This window comes from Hemibagrus wyckioides, linkage group LG08, assembly GCF_019097595.1.
Source record: "Hemibagrus wyckioides isolate EC202008001 linkage group LG08, SWU_Hwy_1.0, whole genome shotgun sequence".
Classification (NCBI taxonomy): domain Eukaryota; kingdom Metazoa; phylum Chordata; class Actinopteri; order Siluriformes; family Bagridae; genus Hemibagrus; species Hemibagrus wyckioides.
Window position 1 is genome coordinate 18378624 of NC_080717.1, and position 17017 is coordinate 18395640.

At 39.8% G+C, this 17017-nt stretch overlaps 1 protein-coding gene across 2 annotated transcripts; it reads right to left on the reverse strand.

Moving 5' to 3' along the window:
• Positions 1-8280: 8280 nt before the first annotated feature.
• On the reverse strand, positions 8281-17017 carry fgf24 (fibroblast growth factor 24). Of its 2 annotated transcripts, none has more exons than XM_058397595.1 (5): positions 16280-17017; positions 16061-16097; positions 13040-13202; positions 11062-11168; positions 8281-10029 (listed from the first exon to the last, which is right to left on the reverse strand). In XM_058397595.1, exons 1-5 carry the CDS (start codon positions 16309-16311, stop codon positions 9751-9753), a joined length of 618 nt encoding a protein of 205 aa, XP_058253578.1. In that variant the 5' UTR covers positions 16312-17017; the 3' UTR covers positions 8281-9750. The 2 variants fall into 2 exon arrangements, with proteins under 2 accessions (XP_058253578.1, XP_058253576.1); XM_058397593.1 differs by having other exon boundaries at positions 13031-13202; positions 16280-17014.

Sequence of the window (17017 nt, forward strand, 5' to 3'; positions counted from 1 at the left end):
TCCAATCATTGCTATACCATCATTTACCTAAAATGATGTTGTTTTCCACTGAGAATGTTGTCCCAAGCGCACTGTATGTTTCCGGAAGCTGGGCTTGAAATGAGCACCAATCCAAGGCAATTCCATCTGCAACTTTCTTGGTCTGCATTGATATTGTGAATGGTTTGTGCCTGATGTCTTCTCTTAGCCTTCCACCTGTTAGATCTCACGAAAGATGAACAGCCAGAGAAGGTAATGTGGAGCTCAGCAGCTGACGCTGCCTTCTGCAGGCTAAATAAATCCCTGACATCATACCTGATGTTCAGCAACCAGGACTTAATCATTAATGCTACAAACAGACACTGGAAAAGGGACCGCACCATCACAGCAGGTGGGTGGTAAACAGCACTTTGTAATTTTAGCCATATCCTCTTGCCCACAAAACAAACATAAATAAAAATAAATAAAATGGGCAGTGCAGGATATAGTACACTATCTCATAGGGAAGCCCTTCACCCTTATCACATGACGTTGCAGTGGATGTTCATAGCCAAGTATTTTAGCCGCCAGATCACGAGGCAAATTCTGGACACCTGGAATTTACATTATGAGTCAAACATTAGTCAGAGTCCCAGCATGGCAACATAAATGGCTCTCTTACGCCTGCATACCTTCTACAGGGCCTCCTCCAGCAATCCTTACAGGGACTAAAGAAGGAACTGTGAGGGCCTCATCTAAGGGTACCACCAACTTGGGAATTTGTCACTGTGAATATAGCACCTGGGACAGAAACACTAACAGCACCACAGCACCACAACACTCAAATGCATGTATGTACACCTGAGGCAGAGCAGTACACGGTTGGACAGCAATGATTGTGTTAAATCTGCCAGCTGGCTGTATGTGGGAGGAAGATTACAAAGGATGTGCTTCATAAGAAAACTTAGGTTATAAGTTATAAGTTAACACCAAAATTGTGCATATCAGTATTTAGACTATTTGGGCAGTTCCATCATATTCAACTTCTTACTGAATTTTTCAATTGCATCTATACTACCGCCTTTAAAGAACAGCCCTTGCCTTTAAGCCTGAAAAATATAAATGCTGAAAAATCAGCTTGCGTTTTTTTCTTTGCTGTCAAGTGCAATACAAATTAACATTGAAGAAAAATACTATTTTAAAATAAACAAATAAATAGAAAGAGTAATATTATGATATACTGGCAAGCATTCAAAAATATCTATCTGTCCAGTATATTAACAATATATTAATCCTTGAAGAGTCCTAGTTGTAATTAGCACATTAATCACATCATTTGTTTTGGTACAGCAGCAGAAATCATGAAGCTTATGCAGGCAAGAAGAATAAAGTATCTACTATTATGAAGTGCAGCAGTTGATTTACCAGATCAGAAAGAAATTGTTTTGTGTAAATACAGTAAATTTAAATAGTATGAAGAAATGATAATATTGTATATTGGAGTGAGATGACAAGCTCAAGACTGAATTCCAGGCCCTGGAGATGTCAGCATTACTTTGGCACTTAATTCACCAACTTAAACCATGATGTATGATCATACTGGGGTTTTACACTGATTGTTATGATTGTGAAAAATGGATTAGAAGTACTAAGGTTAGACTTTTCTTTTTAAAGCCCAATACACTAGCTTGTAAAGTTATATTTATAGAAAGAGATTCAATTATCATGTTTTGTGATAATAGAAGATGTGGTCATCTTAGCAATAAACCCTACACTTGTAGACCTGTTTCATTAGTTACTTACATCATAGTATTTTATTGTATATGTGAATCCACTAGTAATATTTAAGTAAACTGTTCAGAGTTTAGGTTAGTGTAAATTTGGTATTTTACACTCCTGGCTGGCTCGCTATAGGCAATACTCAAAGTGAACTTATAAAGACAGTTCATAGAAAAATGCTGCCTATAAATACCCACAGTGAAGCCTTGAAGTATCATGACATGAAATTGCTTTTCTAGTAACTGTGCTGGGACAACAACTCCAAGCATATAGCCAAAATAACTCAAGAAGACCTGTTCTAGCCATGCCAGAATGTTTTAGAAGTTTTAGAGTCCATCAGAGGCACCCTTATATCCTTGGTAAATTGAGGATGAGTTGACAGGAGAAATCAGCCAAAATGAAACCACAGTGCTAATAGATAAACCTGGTAATTTGCCGTGTCCAGTTCCCTTTTTTTTTACAAAATCAAAAGACATTATGTGTGAAAACATGAAGTGGATATATACACTGGAAGAATATTACGTATCCTATATCTAAATACAGTATCTAAGTCTAGATCTAAGTATATTATATCTAAAAAACTTATTTCCAATTTGTTTTATTTTATTTGTTTCAGTGTTTTCTAGTGTTTCCAGCATACATGCACAGTTTAATTGCAGTGTAAGAGCACTACACATACAGTATACATGTATATCACATTGCCTTACATTAAACTCTGGCCATTTTAAAGGCATAATGTACAGAAAAACACAGAAATTCATCAACATTAGACACTAGCCACCCCATGTAAGCATACTACCATAAACAGATGCTAGGATAGAAACAGATCTGTAGATAAAATGCACACAATAAAGAATGCAGAAGGCATGACAGACTCACTTTTACCTGACATGTTTAAACACATAAAGGGCAGTAAAACAGGTCATAGAATAAATAAACACTGATCTGATTATTTTGCCTTTTAAATTTTTTTGTTAAACTCATCATTAACGAGTTGATCAGTGCCTCTGTTCAGCCTTTGGTCTGTGACAGACCTTATTGACTATACCCTGCTAGGCACTGCTTGATTAGTTATGCTGTAGGAGATATGGATACTGCAAGTCTTTGGAACTATAATCCAAATTATATTGCCTTAGTTGGAGTTTTGATGATGGAGATGAAGATAGCTGTCTAGCATGTTGCTCCACGATAGCCCATAAGTGATCAGTCGGGCTGATATCTAATGATGGTATTTTTATATTCATCAAACCAGCTAATGAGTCCTCATGCCCTGTATATGGGGAGAGTCTTCCAGGATGGTTCTCAAGTTGTTCTTATAATGCTGTGATCATAAGATGTGGTCATTCAGAATAACTGTATTTATTTGCAGTGGCCAGTCTGTCTATGTGGACTAGTGGATCCAAACCATAGTGGTAAAAAAATTACAACTCACAAAATTGCCTCCTTCCTTCATCAAAATATGGTGACATTTGAGCCATCTGACAATACCACTTTTACCATGTATCTGTAGACAAGTGATGTTTTTTGCAATTGTCTGTGCAATGAGGGATTTACTTAATGCAGCCCTACTCAAGTATTCCTTTCTATTAAGTGTAATTCTCACATAGTCAGCCTCTGCACTGAAATTCTCAGTTATCTTAAGAATAATACCTCTTGTTTTTTTGTTTTTTCATTATATTTAGCACCAATGCACAAGCATCACAGTCATCAAATGTGTACTTTCAACTACATTTTCCAACCCTATTTACTTTCCCATACAGCTAAATGTAGATGTCACTCGAGTCACTGTTTTCATTGTGACTGAAGCTCCTGTCTCTGCACTCCAATAATGAACCTTCTATCATATTCATTAGATTATTTCTTCTAGCTATCTTGAGACAAAATCAAGGTCACTTAGGTCTGCTCAAAATTTGTATATATGCAACAATTTACTACACAATGTTAATGGCTTAATTCTACCAGGCGGTACACCTGTCTGTGTCTGCACTTGCTATGCTTCATGCTTCTCCACTCATTTCATCAGGTTTTTCAAGCTTTTGTTATTTAAAACTTAAAGTCATAACCACTGCAGAATTTTAAAAACCATTGTACTTGGTTTCAGGATTAATATAATAGCAACAATCAAATTAAGAGAAAAAGGGCGATATTAATAAAGGTTCAACTTATCACACAATAATGCCATTAAAGCACACTGGCTGTTTAGATCAATAAATTATATGACTTAAGACCAATGATACTGGCTGAGATTATACACTGATCGGGCATAACATTATGACCATTATGACCTTCCTAATATTGTGTTGGTCCCCCTTTTGCTGCCAAAACAGCCCTGACCCATTGTGGCATGGACTCCGCTGGATCCCTGAAGGTGTTCTGTGGTATCTGGCACCAAGATATTAGCACCAGATCCTTTAAGTCCTCTAAGTTGCGAGGTAGGGCCTGCATGGATTGGACTTGTTTGTCCAACACATCCCTTGATTGGATTGAGATCTGGGGAATTTGGAGGCCAAGTAAACACCTCAAACTTGTTTTTGTGCTCATCAAACCATTCCTGAACCATATTTGCTTTGTGGCACAGCACATTATCCTTCTGAAAGAAGCAACAGCTATCAGGGAATACCTTTTCCATGAAAGGGTGTACATGGTCTGCAACAATGCTTAGGTAGGCGGTACGTGTCACAGTTACATCCCTCTGAACCAGGCTACCTGTTCTGATGCTCATATACCCCTTTTGGTGGTGCATAGGGGTCAGCTTTGGCACCCTGAATGTACTGCGACTATGCAGCTCTATACGCAACAAACTGCAATGCACTGTGTATTCTGACACCTTTCTATCAGAACCAGCATTAACTTCTTCAACAATTTGAGCAACAGTAGCTCGTCTGTCAGATCGGATCACACGGGCCATCCTTCTCTCCCCACGTGCATCAATGAGCCTTGGCCGCCCATGACCCTGTCACCAGTTCACCACTGTTCCTTCCTTGGACCACTTTTGATAGATACTGACCACTGCAGACCGGGAACACCCCACAAGAGCTGCAGTTTTGGAGATGCTCTGATCCAGTTGTCTAGACATCACAATTTGGCCCTTCGTCAAACTCTCTCAAATCCTTACGCTTGTCCATTTTTCCTGCTTCTAACACATCAACAATGAGGACAAAATGTTCACTTGCTGTCTAATATATCCCACCCACTAACAGGTGCCATGATGAGGAGATCATCAGTGTTATTCATTTGCTCATAATGTTATGCTTGATCGGTGTATTAGCATATGCGTTTTCCCATCATTCCATGGCTCAATTTTCTCAATTTTAACACAACAAAAGATCTACAGTCTTTTCATATGTTACTATAAAAATGGCTGCATACTTTAACATGTCCAAGCTATCAAGACATCTTACAAACTGTTTCTGTGCATGTATACTAAACTTTTCCACAGCCATAAATTGAATATTCTTTATATAGTATATTAATGCGGGGGGCATTTTCTGATACGGTAAGCTAGTCAAATTTTCTACCTATAGTTACATGCATTTTTTAAAAACTGACATTAATTAATTAAGTAGACAAAGCAGCACAGAAGGTTGAACAAATCGTCAGAACAGAGGCTGTGTGTGTTTTGTGTGACACTGTGTGACAAGGTGTACACAACAAGTCAGCCACAAACTGTGTAAAGCATTCTGAATAGCGTGCACTATTTCCTTGTGTGTATTTTGTTGCTCATATGTCTTTTCAGTGTCCTCAGCTGAACCTGTATCATCTAACTCTCAAATTGGACATTTAAACTATTACATTATAATACGCTCCTGGAACATAGAGTAGCCATATAAAAACAGCCCTCAGCTATACATGAATCACAAAATGACTTCTGTATGTCCCAGAGTAAAAGCGGAGCAGATGCGTGCGGTTACACATTTCACTGGGGAGACGAAAGCTTGCGGTGTCTGAGCTTTAGAGGAAAAAAGCACCGCACAGCAAGCCATGACAGTTAGGATCATATTATAGGTCAAACATTATTTTGGTTTTACATGTTTCTTGCACCTCACAACCTCAAGAAGGAGTTAAGTAATATTTAAGGAGACAAAGTTGTTCTGTCTATGGAATGGCTGGACCACCAGATTTTTGTTGACACGGCCCTTTCATTAAATATGTGGTTGCTGAAGAGTGCACTTCAGTGGGCTTGTGTCCATCTGTCACTCGTTCCACTGCTGACAGAGCCACTGAACACTTCAGCAAGACAGTGACCACTGTGCTATTATACACGTTTTTCATTTTCTGCCTGTCATTCCGCAGAGAAAACAAGTGTTAACTCGTTTACTTTGGACAAGACCAGTGGAAAAACATTTCTTATGAACTTTTTCCAAAAAGCAGCTCTTAACTGCACATTGTTCTAAAAATACACATGCGATGCACTAAGGCAGCCTGCTCAAAGATAAGTAAAGCCAGGTCCCTGTGCAACCTTTCACTATTCTAACCTCCCGCAGTGGAGTCAGAACCTCCTTTTGCCTATGAATAGCTATCCGTCGGCAGTAGTGAGTTCACAGAGCTATCGTCCTGAAAGGGAGGAGTGCCACAGAGGGATGTTATGTTTCATTTCAGCATACTGGGTCTGTTCCAGGGCCATCCTCCACTGATCAAAGGTTAAGCCAGAGGAGAGGCGCTGGCAGGAGCCCTGCACTGAATGCTCTCTGTTCTTTAATTTTCAGATGTCTGGACTCTTAAAAAGTCTGTATTCAACGTTCTTGAGTGCTGTCATCGCAGAACGGCTCCATCTACGTGGATATCAGATATGTTTAGGGTTGTTTCTTATCCTTAAGACAAAAAACATGCTTGTTACAGTCGCTTTTTTACTTGTGTTTAAAGTATGAGGATAATCTGATCCTGATCTCGATAGCATGGGGCCATGAGATCCTGGTGATGTGTACACATTTTACAGCAATGGTAATACATTTTTTCTCTTATCAGCATTTGCATGGGCCCTCCTTTCCACCCTGTCTCATCAAAAATGTGCTAGACAAAAAAATGGATTTGCTAGAAAGCGAACACACTCTGAGTGTTTCTTTTAAACCGTAACGTCCAGACAGCTGTCTGCGTTAAAATGATGAACTATTTTTTCAGCTGTCTATTTTGAGTAATGAAGGCCATGTAATACATATCACTCCACTTTCCACCTCAAGAAAGAATGAATACGGAGAGACAAAAAGAAAAGATGGAGAGGTTGTTGGACATTTAAATCCGACCGTGTCTTCCTTTCGTTGCCCGCTGTAGGTGGCTGTATAGAGCTAGATCTGATAACATCAGTGAGAAGTTAAACAAAAGGCATTTTTTACTCAAAACGGCCATCTTTCAGGCTGACTGCTACTGTAAACACCATTCCTGAATACAACATTATAAGACATGCTATCCTGCATTCCTTCTCCTCCTCCTTTAAAGAAACAGTTCAAATAGGCCTGCCAAAAAGAAGTCACTAAGTGTGAGTGGAACAGAGTGAGAAAGATCACAAATAGAAAAAGATTCTTGAAAATTCCAGACAACGTTTTGCAGATCAGTGCTAGCCATATGTGAAAAGTGCAATGAGCATGCATCTGTGCTAATGTCAGTTATTGACACACTGAACTCTAGAAGAAGAAAAAAGAATTGCTTCTCTCGAGGCTAATGTAGTCAGTCTAATGAGGGTACTGTCTTTCACAAAAGTAATGTCTTCCAGAACAAGATTTCATACCAGAAGATTTGAAAATCCATTTGGAAAAGGAATAGTTCCATTAACCTTAATACCTTTCCGAACATTCTCTTTGAACATTCCTCTACTCCCTCTGGTTCTAATTGATTTCATAAAAAGAGGCAATATGTAAAAGCGAGGAGGGAATCTGTTGACATAACCTTGAGTCTAAACGATCCTCGAATTCTCATGTTGTCTGAGAATCTCTTAGCTGTCTTTATGCGCCTCATAACTTAATTATGACACATTTCCTGGACCTTGTTGCTCATTTCTGAAGTGCAATTCACCTTTTCATAGCCTGTTAACAGTTTGGATGACAAAAAGTGTCCTATCCAAGCACATCATTTCCCACATTCGTAGCCTCTTCACCGGATGAGAGGCGTATGCAACCTGCTGAAATCTACCACAACCATCTATGAAAAATCCAGATTTCTTTCTTTTTGTCTGCTGACATATGGGAGATGGAAAGATTTACTTGGAAAAATGTAAGTCACAATTCAATGAGGGAGGTGAGCAACATGGATGAAGGCTAAACTCTTAAGCAAATTTCTGAGCATTTTACAAATCGTAAAAAAAAAAAAGATATCTTGAATTATTTCTTGCCCCAGAATGACTAAAGTATTAGTCAGAGGTTTTCTGAGCAAAACACGAAACATTTTCAAGCATCTGAAGCTCAAGCTTAAAAGAAAACACAACAACCATTCTTTTTCCTTTTTGTTTTTTTTTTTTTAATATAGTCCTTATTTTTATTAGGAGGTCAAATAAATTCATCAGGTTGTATTTACAGAGAAAGGCAATAAATATTTTTTATAATAGTCATAAAATTATTTTTTTTTTTTGCATACGTTTTTTTTTAAACCATACATGTGTCATGTTTGTTAGTAGTATCTCTTACAAAAACCTGTCATGTGACAAAGGAATATATAGATTTGTTTACACTACAGCGACACCCATATGAAGGGCAAACCTCAGCACAGGTAAGTTTAGTGAAAGGTGTTCCATCTTCCCTGTTGTAGTTTGATTGAGATTGATCTGGTATAAAGCCTTAGTGGACATAAGTACATGTACAGCATAATATTGTCTAAACCATCATAGATGGAGTTTACAAATGGAAATCTGGAATACAGCATAACCTGATAGGTATACCTGTAGAATGACAGAAAAAAGTGAATGATGAATGACAGAAAAAAAACATTTTACAGGCTCTGAGAACAGCACATGAAATTGGCAGAGGGGAGAAAAATGACTATAAGCCTTATAACTGATTTTGTGGTAATTCTTCAAAAGAAAACCTACTGTATATTTCTATGTATTCTTGAAACACTTTGAAATAAAAAAAAAAGAAGTACATATGTGTGCTAGTGTTTGAGATCAGACCCACTGTCACCCCAGTGCATTCTCGTAAACCTTGCACCAAAGTACAGTGAGAAAGGTCGAAAAGGTTCTCATCAAATCAACTTTGTTATGCTCTTCGAGTCCCTTCAACTCCAAGCTTCTCTTCATTTGTTTTAACAAGCACTACCGCCATAGCTGATGCTGATACCTGGCTAGTCAAAGCATGTTGTGCGCTGCTGAATCACAGGTTGCACAAAAATGTAAAAGGAATCATACAATTGCTGGGTGTGATTAAGCACACTTCACCCGCAGACAGGCCTAGAGAGAACACTCAGACTTCTCACAGAAAAATCAGTGAGCAGAAATGAAGGTGATGAGATGCTTCATGGAGGGCCCTTGAAAATATTGCACTCAAAGCTAGTGTTGGCTTGTGATGAAGCTGGTACAGAGTCCTGCCATGTGACCCTGTTATCATGCTCCTCATGCCCATTCCAGCAGAAGGGGAAAAAAACGGATTCTTGTTGTTTGGGCCAATTCAAAATGAAATATAGAGTAAATAAAGTTTTTCTTGGGTATTGGAGTCAAATCTCTCCTTTTCAACAGGATGCCTGCTGCTGTAAACTCGTCAAAGTGGGAGACCACAGTTCCTTTTTTTTTTTTTTTTGTCATCCATAGTTTGTCCAATATAAATAACAGAGAGTAACAGACACAATATAACATTAATGATAACCCAGAGACATTCAACACCTAAGAGAGACTCAGAGATCCGAAAATATAAAAATAAAACATCTTTGAACTTTTTTAAGCTTTTTGTCTTTTTTTTTTCTTTTTTTTTTTGTCCTGTAGCCATCTTTCAGGTTTCCTCTCCTGCTGCTTAAACACAATAACCTTTATGCTGGTTTAAGGCAAGAAGTTTGAGATGTCTGTAAAGGAAGAGTGCATGCTTGGTCTGTGTCACTTCAGTTTGTTTTGTGGTTTGGCCTTAAGCGCCGTGCCCTACGCGTCCGTTTCGTTACAGTGGTGAAACGGAACTCTTCCTGAGGGTCCACCTTGCCCTTAGGGTCACGTTTCATGAAATGTACTTCCTGCTGTGTCTGTGTGGTCCGTGAGCCTTTCTTGGGCCGGCCGCGGCGGTTGAAGCCCAGGTACCAGCCTTTGTACTTGGCAGACACTAACGCCGTGTAGTTGTTTTCCAAGAACTCCTCCACGAACACACACTCTGGGTTACTCCCATTGAGCTGCAGGGGAGAGAAAATAACATGTCAGATGAAGCCCACCTGTTGAGCAACTCTTCCAAACCTGACAGCTGAGTTTACTTGTAAGGCATTATAGCTATTTGCAGTAGAAAGGTGTTAGGAGTAGAGGGAAAAAAGTTTTTCCACATGACCCTATATGTTGTGCATCGTTATAAGTTCAAGTGAACAGAAGTTTCACCGTTTTAAAAGGAAACTACCGCCTGCTTTACAATTCCAGTAACACTCGTAATGTAAATCTGGTTACCTTAGACCTTAGTCTACAGTTTGAATATTTGGTATTTTTCAGTCTTATGACAAGGTATATACCATTTACACTAATCACCTATAGATTGAGTGGAAAATAGAAGACGAGAATAGAATTGCTACTGTTAATGCTTATGGTTGGCATCAAACAAACCAGAAAATGAAGAATAATTGAAAGGGGTGTTGCCCTTTGTGCACATTTGATACTTTTTCAAGCACTCAAGCACCCACTTTTGATTTAACCAGACATCTGTGAAAAATAAAATGTTGGCTCACTCTTTACCAGTGTTGCAGCTGTTTGGGGTTTTGAAAATGCATGTCATCGGCTTTACAGTTCAGCAACCCGATATGAAAGACATTATCACTGTATTCACACTTTACAAAAGAAACATTTCCACCAACATGCTAATTACCTGCATGATGAGTGGAAGAGACTGTGTGGATAAAGTTTTAATGGTGACTCACTAAGCAGGGAATGCTGTGTCACATACTGGCCTTTTCGTGACGTACATCATTAAGCTACTTTGTATGATGCCTCCTAGTGATCACACAGCAAAATTGCTTTTGGTTGGCTTGTAATGAGGCGAGTAATTGACAGCGGAATGAGTTTCTATGTCAAATTGCAGATGACAAAGTCTTTAGTCAGCTTTCAGTAAACTAAAAAATAAACCTGTTTGCAACTGTAAAGTAGAACTTCGACATCTCTTTTGAGAAAGTTAGAAAATGAATGATAGTCTTAATTTAGTAAATGGCAGAAGATAAAATTCTTACCTTGCCAATAATTTTGCCATTCTTGTTCATGCAGATATAGTAGCCACTTTCTTTTCCTTTTATTCGAACATGACTCCCAAATGTCTCTGTCTCAACAACAAGGAGAGCTAGAATAGAAAAAAAGAATATATTAACATTAATACCATGAAGACACATTTGAAGAAGAATCCACCAAAGAAGCTAGTGCTAGACACGTACAGATAGAAACAGTGATTTGTTAGAGTTAGAGGTTATTTAAAATGTAAAACACATGTGATCACTCCATTATTGGGAAAAGAAAAGGTTGTGGGAAAAATATGAAGATTGATCAATAGCACAAACACAAATGGTGAGAATCGCTCCCATGACCACCCCGAATTCTCTCTCTCTCTCTCTCTCTCTCTCTCTCTCTCTCTCTCTTGCCCTCTCAGTGTTTGGGCACCTTTGTTCAGGCTCACCCCTCCCAGGGGGAGCTATCTGCCAAACTTCTTGGAGCAGTTAAGATCCCTGGGGATTGGGTTTCCAGTCGCCTTTAGTCCCTGCTCACTCAATCAAAAAGTTAAGATGATCCATTTGCTTAACACACAGAGCTATTCAGTGGAGCTCAAAGGCAGGGGGCTCTGAGGGCAATGCCAAAATTGTCCCTTTTAAAAGCAACTCACAGTACAACAAGCAGGGGAACCAGTTCAGGCAGAGCACTTGAGATTTGTGCAGGAGCAGGAGAAACAGCCCTTTACCTTGGTTTAGGGCAGCGGATAAGGAGGTGACTCTACAAAGCCACTGCTAAAACAGCAGAAAAGAGAGAATAAGCAAGAGACGACAGAATAGATGCCGGGGGTATAGAGTGCACAGGGAGCTGTACACCTGTTTCCCTTGACTATTTATTTTAAATTATAGATATGACATATGCCTAGACTGCTTAAGAAGTTCCTCCTGTAACAGGCATATGCTTGCTCAAGGCATTTTTTTTTTTTTTAAATATGTCTGACATACTTCTTGTTCTCAGGGCCATACATCTGTTTCACATGTTTGCCAGAGTAAAGCATGAAGCGACGTTAACAACAGAAAAATCAACTGCTGCATTTGTCACAACCGCTGAACGTTCATAATGTTCTGTGTACATACATAAAATAACTGAAATTAGTTGGCATTAGGAATAATGAAAGTCTGTACTACTCATAAGTACTGACCTATTATCCTTTGTGAACTGATTATTGGAACACTAAGCTGCCGTATTGAATTAGCACCCTGTCTTTGTATTGCTGAGAGGCAGAGAGCTCTCAGGTGCCAGGTGTGGGGATTTACCTGGATCTGCGTACAATCCTGCTCACACAGGTACAGAACGACCTTTATGTCTGAGCTTTACTCACAATGCTCTACCACTCACACTCCAAACCTAACACCAGTTTGACTGCCTGAACAAAGCAAAATGCTGAACTCTAAATAAAGTTTATTTTCAAACTGACACTAATTAAATGATGTGTAAGCATTAAACATCCGAATCAAGCACAGGCCAGTTCACCACCTTAAGAAGACACAGCGGTATAAGGCATATCTTAAGCCCTGTGTCTGTTGGGGAGTTACTACAACAGCACCGAGCAAGACTCTGGCTGACACGGTTGAAAATGAGGTCGGATGTAAACACACTTGTATCACTCAGCGCAGCTCAGTCCAGCATTCACTGCGCTTACCTCTACCCACATACCCCCCACACTCACCCACCCCAAATTACCCTGAACTCATGCACACAGTGAAAGCTACACATTCAAAGCTTTTAATATGATCTGGACCTATGATCAGTAATCAAAAAGCAGCACAAATGCCTTTCAGGACATGAGCAGACAATGTTACGCTGAGTCATGTTGCTCAGAAAGATGAGCACACAATTAAACCTCTGGGATGTAAAGTACACCAGGATGTATGTGTGTTTTTGGTGTAAGGCTAGCAGATCTGTCTAATGCGGCGGAAGAGCACAGGAATGCTCCCGTACCGTACTTGCCCCCATCGTCTCCGTTAGCATTGATCTTCTTGCCGAGGATCTGTACATGCTTCCCTGTTGTCCGGCTGTACAGCTGGTATATCCGCACCTGTTTCCGACTCACGTCATCACGTGTGTGGTTCTCAATGTAGAAGCGGAAGTCTGCAGAACTCTGGTGCGACTCCTAGAAGCAGAGAAGCAGAGGGTCAGACTGTGTGACTAAACCTTTCTAGAGTAAAGTGTAGTGTGAGACTGGTTGTCATTAAAAGACATGTTAGTTGATAGATGTTGTTCTAATTTCCCCTTTATGTCTGCGTATTTTGTTCAAAAGTCATTTTGAAGATCAAAACTTGGAAAAGAATGTACAAGATTACAGGCAGTTTTCGCCAATCTGCGTAGCCTTCAGAAAGACAAAGCATGATTTCAGGTTAGCGTTCTCTTTTCATCTCTTCGAGTAAAGCAGCTGAATACTATGTGCCTGGAGCTAAACCGAGAAAACAAGTATTCCATTTCCAATAGCAAGCCACTAGCAATTATCCACCTGAAGGATCAGGACCTGTTTCTCTGTCATCAAACAAATATCTGCCTGAGGTCAGAATTACCCTCATAAATCACACACACACGCAGACACACACATCTGCAGACATGCTAACAGACATTTACGCAGACACATCTGCAGCGAGATATGTGTACACACACACCCACCCACACACATACACGCACACATATAAAACTATACAACCTAAGGGATCTTTCAATACCCAGCATTCATTTTCATTCACATATTTTATCCGCTGTGCCAGTTACCTGAGGCTTTATCCGAAAAAAATATTCCCAGCCAATCTTTCATCTGTTATCCTCCTTAACTTTTCTCCCCAATCCTCTTCTACTCTCCTTTCCTGTCATCCCTCCATATGAGGAAAACGTATACTTTCAGAACCCCTGGAATCTAAGCCCAAGCCAAGGCTGCTCTCCTCAGCTGTATGAGTGGTAATTACCCAGTAATGGGCTTTTATGTGGCTGCTCTCAGGTGGCTAATTATATACACATTACATACTCTGACTCGCTGTTATTTTAACCTCAGCAAATTAATGACATTTAGAGTGTGCGAGGGGAAATGCACTCATGGCAGAACAAATCTTCAACGCTGAGATGAGAAACAAGGCGCTTCCACTAAGCTGCACAGTGCACTGGACTGTGAGATGTATGTGAGCACGCTCGGAAAACACTCACATGGGATCTAGAAAGCTCACTTCTTTTGCATTTAACACCTAAACATTTCTTTATGCCTGCAGTGAATTATCCATTCATTTGTTTTATTTACTGATTAACTAATTCATCCTTCCATCAATAAATAGCAACCGACACTTGCTTATAATCAATACGTACATCAGTTATGTATTATGTGAATTTCCCTTTGGGATGAATAAAGTATCTATCTATTAATGCATAAGAAGATATTTTGACTCTCACATAATAAAACGTTATTATAAAAACCAAATAAATTGCTTTTAAATTGTATACATTTACACACACAGTGTGTATGTGTTACGAATCCTTTCAGGCAGGTTTATCGCACAAAGATGGTCTGGCTTGTTTTCTAGAGTAGTTCTGTCTTGACAGAAAGCCCACACACATTATGTATGTGAGGGAAAACACACACACACACACACAAACCTCTCCTTTGAGGGATTTGCTCTAAAATCTCTCCATCTCTAGTCAAACATTGAGGTGTGTTTGGCAGACAGTTGCATCTCAGCGCAAGCAGGAAAACGGGACATGCCTATGCAAAACATTTTTATCATGCTGCCTGTCTCCCTTCAAAGCCATCCTAGCGAAATGGATATCATTGGGACTTCAAAAGATCAGCACCATCCTTGCTAAGAAGCTGTGCACTCTTGCATGTCCGATAGGGCCCTATCTGCAGACACCATTCTCCGCTGTAGCTCAGGAAACAACGCATCAATGCACTGCCACTTCAGCCCTGCTCTTATAGACTTATCACACCATTGATTTCCCAGCATTTCCTCAAAGAAGAAAAGGACCAAACCCCATTATAAAATACCGAGTGACGGAATGAAGGAGAAAAAGAAAAAAAAGAAAAGAAAAGCAGGAAGCATTTATACGCTTGCATGCGTGACCTGCAATTAAAGCACTAGTATTGTAATTACTGACACAAAACGCTGAGGAATCAGACAGCCTGCACTATGCTCTTGTTTGCGCCAACTGTTATGGAATAAAGATTACCTTGCAGTCCTATCTACTTAATATATACTGCTTAAGTTCATTAATTGAGGGTGACTTTTTAGGTGCCTGCTGTTGGTATGACATGTTAATACAAGATTTTTACAGTCAATGTATTATCCTATCCAGAAGTAACCAAAAAAAAAAAAAGGTTTGTGTTTTTCTTCTGTGATATTTTGCAGGATCAGAAATTGTTTGAACATTTCACTTTAAAAAATTTTTAACAGCCTTGTTATAGCATTACTTGTTTGTTTTTTTTTCCAGTTATCTTTAAATGTGAGAGGAATTACATACACTCTGTCTGTCTCTTGACTGAATAGAAACCTTGCGTGATGAAATTGGAAAGACAGACTAGTACAAAGTAAAAAAAAACAAAAATCCTTCCGACAGAGATAGCTAACTTGTATTATCTTGTATGATCGCATCCATTATTGCACAATCATCTGAACTGGCATTACTATATAATGAATTGTATTATATGCTCCATATCCGTAACATACTTTACATATTACTTTCCATAAGCAGCACGCGGCATAACGATTTATTTATTTATTTTTTAGAAATGTTATGCATGCATTTCTGAGGCATGTGCGTAAAAGTAAATAGTAAAAGTACTTAGTGCATCACATATAGTTTACATGACATTTATATAAACGATTCATTAAAAAGGGCAAAGTTGGAAGGCATTGCACAATTTCTCCTAATCCATATCCGTATTTTGCAGCTCTGATTTCTAAATACTTGTAGATTAAATACCCGCTAAAGTCTTAATCAACGTCAGTGATCAATCAGACCTACCTGTAACTGGAAGTAGAGGACCAGAAAATGTAAACACCTGGAGAAAGAGACAGAGAGAGAGAGAGAGGGGGAAGAAAGACGGAAACAAAAAAGGAGGAGTAAATCACAACGAATTAGGCGAAATAAAAAAGCGCATCAGTAAGACACCCTCACATCTGGCTTTGAGCGACTTCTATTGGCAAGAATGCTGGGACTCGTGAATGAAAACGGCTTTCTTACACGTAGCTGAACCTTGAAGGCAGCACGGACATCTTGGTCAGATCCACCTGTTTCCAGCACTCGCCGGTCCAGTCTAAACACGGCGCCGAGGCCTCACGCGCACAATCCCGGGGGAGACTCGCGCTCCCAGTGACACGAGAGATCAGTGCAGTAAAACTGTGCCGCTGGGAGCCACATCAGGCTCTTCCTCAATTCGCCTGATCTGAATGGGAACAACCGGCCGTATCTCCGTCCGTTTTCCCCTTTCCTTATTCCCGCATGCTTTGCGGTTTGGCTCCGCTGCGCGCGCACGCCGTCCTCTCGCTCCGAGCGCGGAAAGATTCAATTTGCACGCGGGATGTGTCTCTTCCGCGCTGACTACAAATTCCACAGGCGCTTTTTTTCACGCCTAGGGAGTGTCGGTCCGGTATTCAGAAGAAGTTCAATTCCGTTCGTACCTGCCGTTAAAGTCCACTTCAGCATGGGTCAAGGGTAACTTTCCGTGTCCGGTGATTGTGGAGGTCAAAAAGAAAAGTGGTTCTACACACGGAGATAAGTTAATAAGTTGTGACGAAATCAAATATCTATATATTCTATTATTATATCCTATATATAATATATGTATGTATAAGAGAAACTCGTCTTGAGTTTAGATTAGACAGTTATCCGGTATTAAAAAGCGCGTGCAGCCAGGCGGAGTGTGTAACGATCCGGAGCGCGTGTCAGCGGTTCATGTGCCGCGGAGGCTCGGTGCGCCGC

Coding starts and splice junctions, on each gene's coding strand:
- fgf24 (XM_058397593.1), bottom strand. CDS start 16,311: ATGTCCGTGCTGCCTTCAAGGTTCAGCTACGT. Junction 11,169..13,030: donor AGACGATGGGGGCAAGTACG/GTACGGGAGCAT, acceptor TTTCTATTCTAG/CTCTCCTTGTTGTTGAGACA. Junction 10,030..11,061: donor ATGGCAAAATTATTGGCAAG/GTAAGAATTTTA, acceptor TCTCCCCTGCAG/CTCAATGGGAGTAACCCAGA.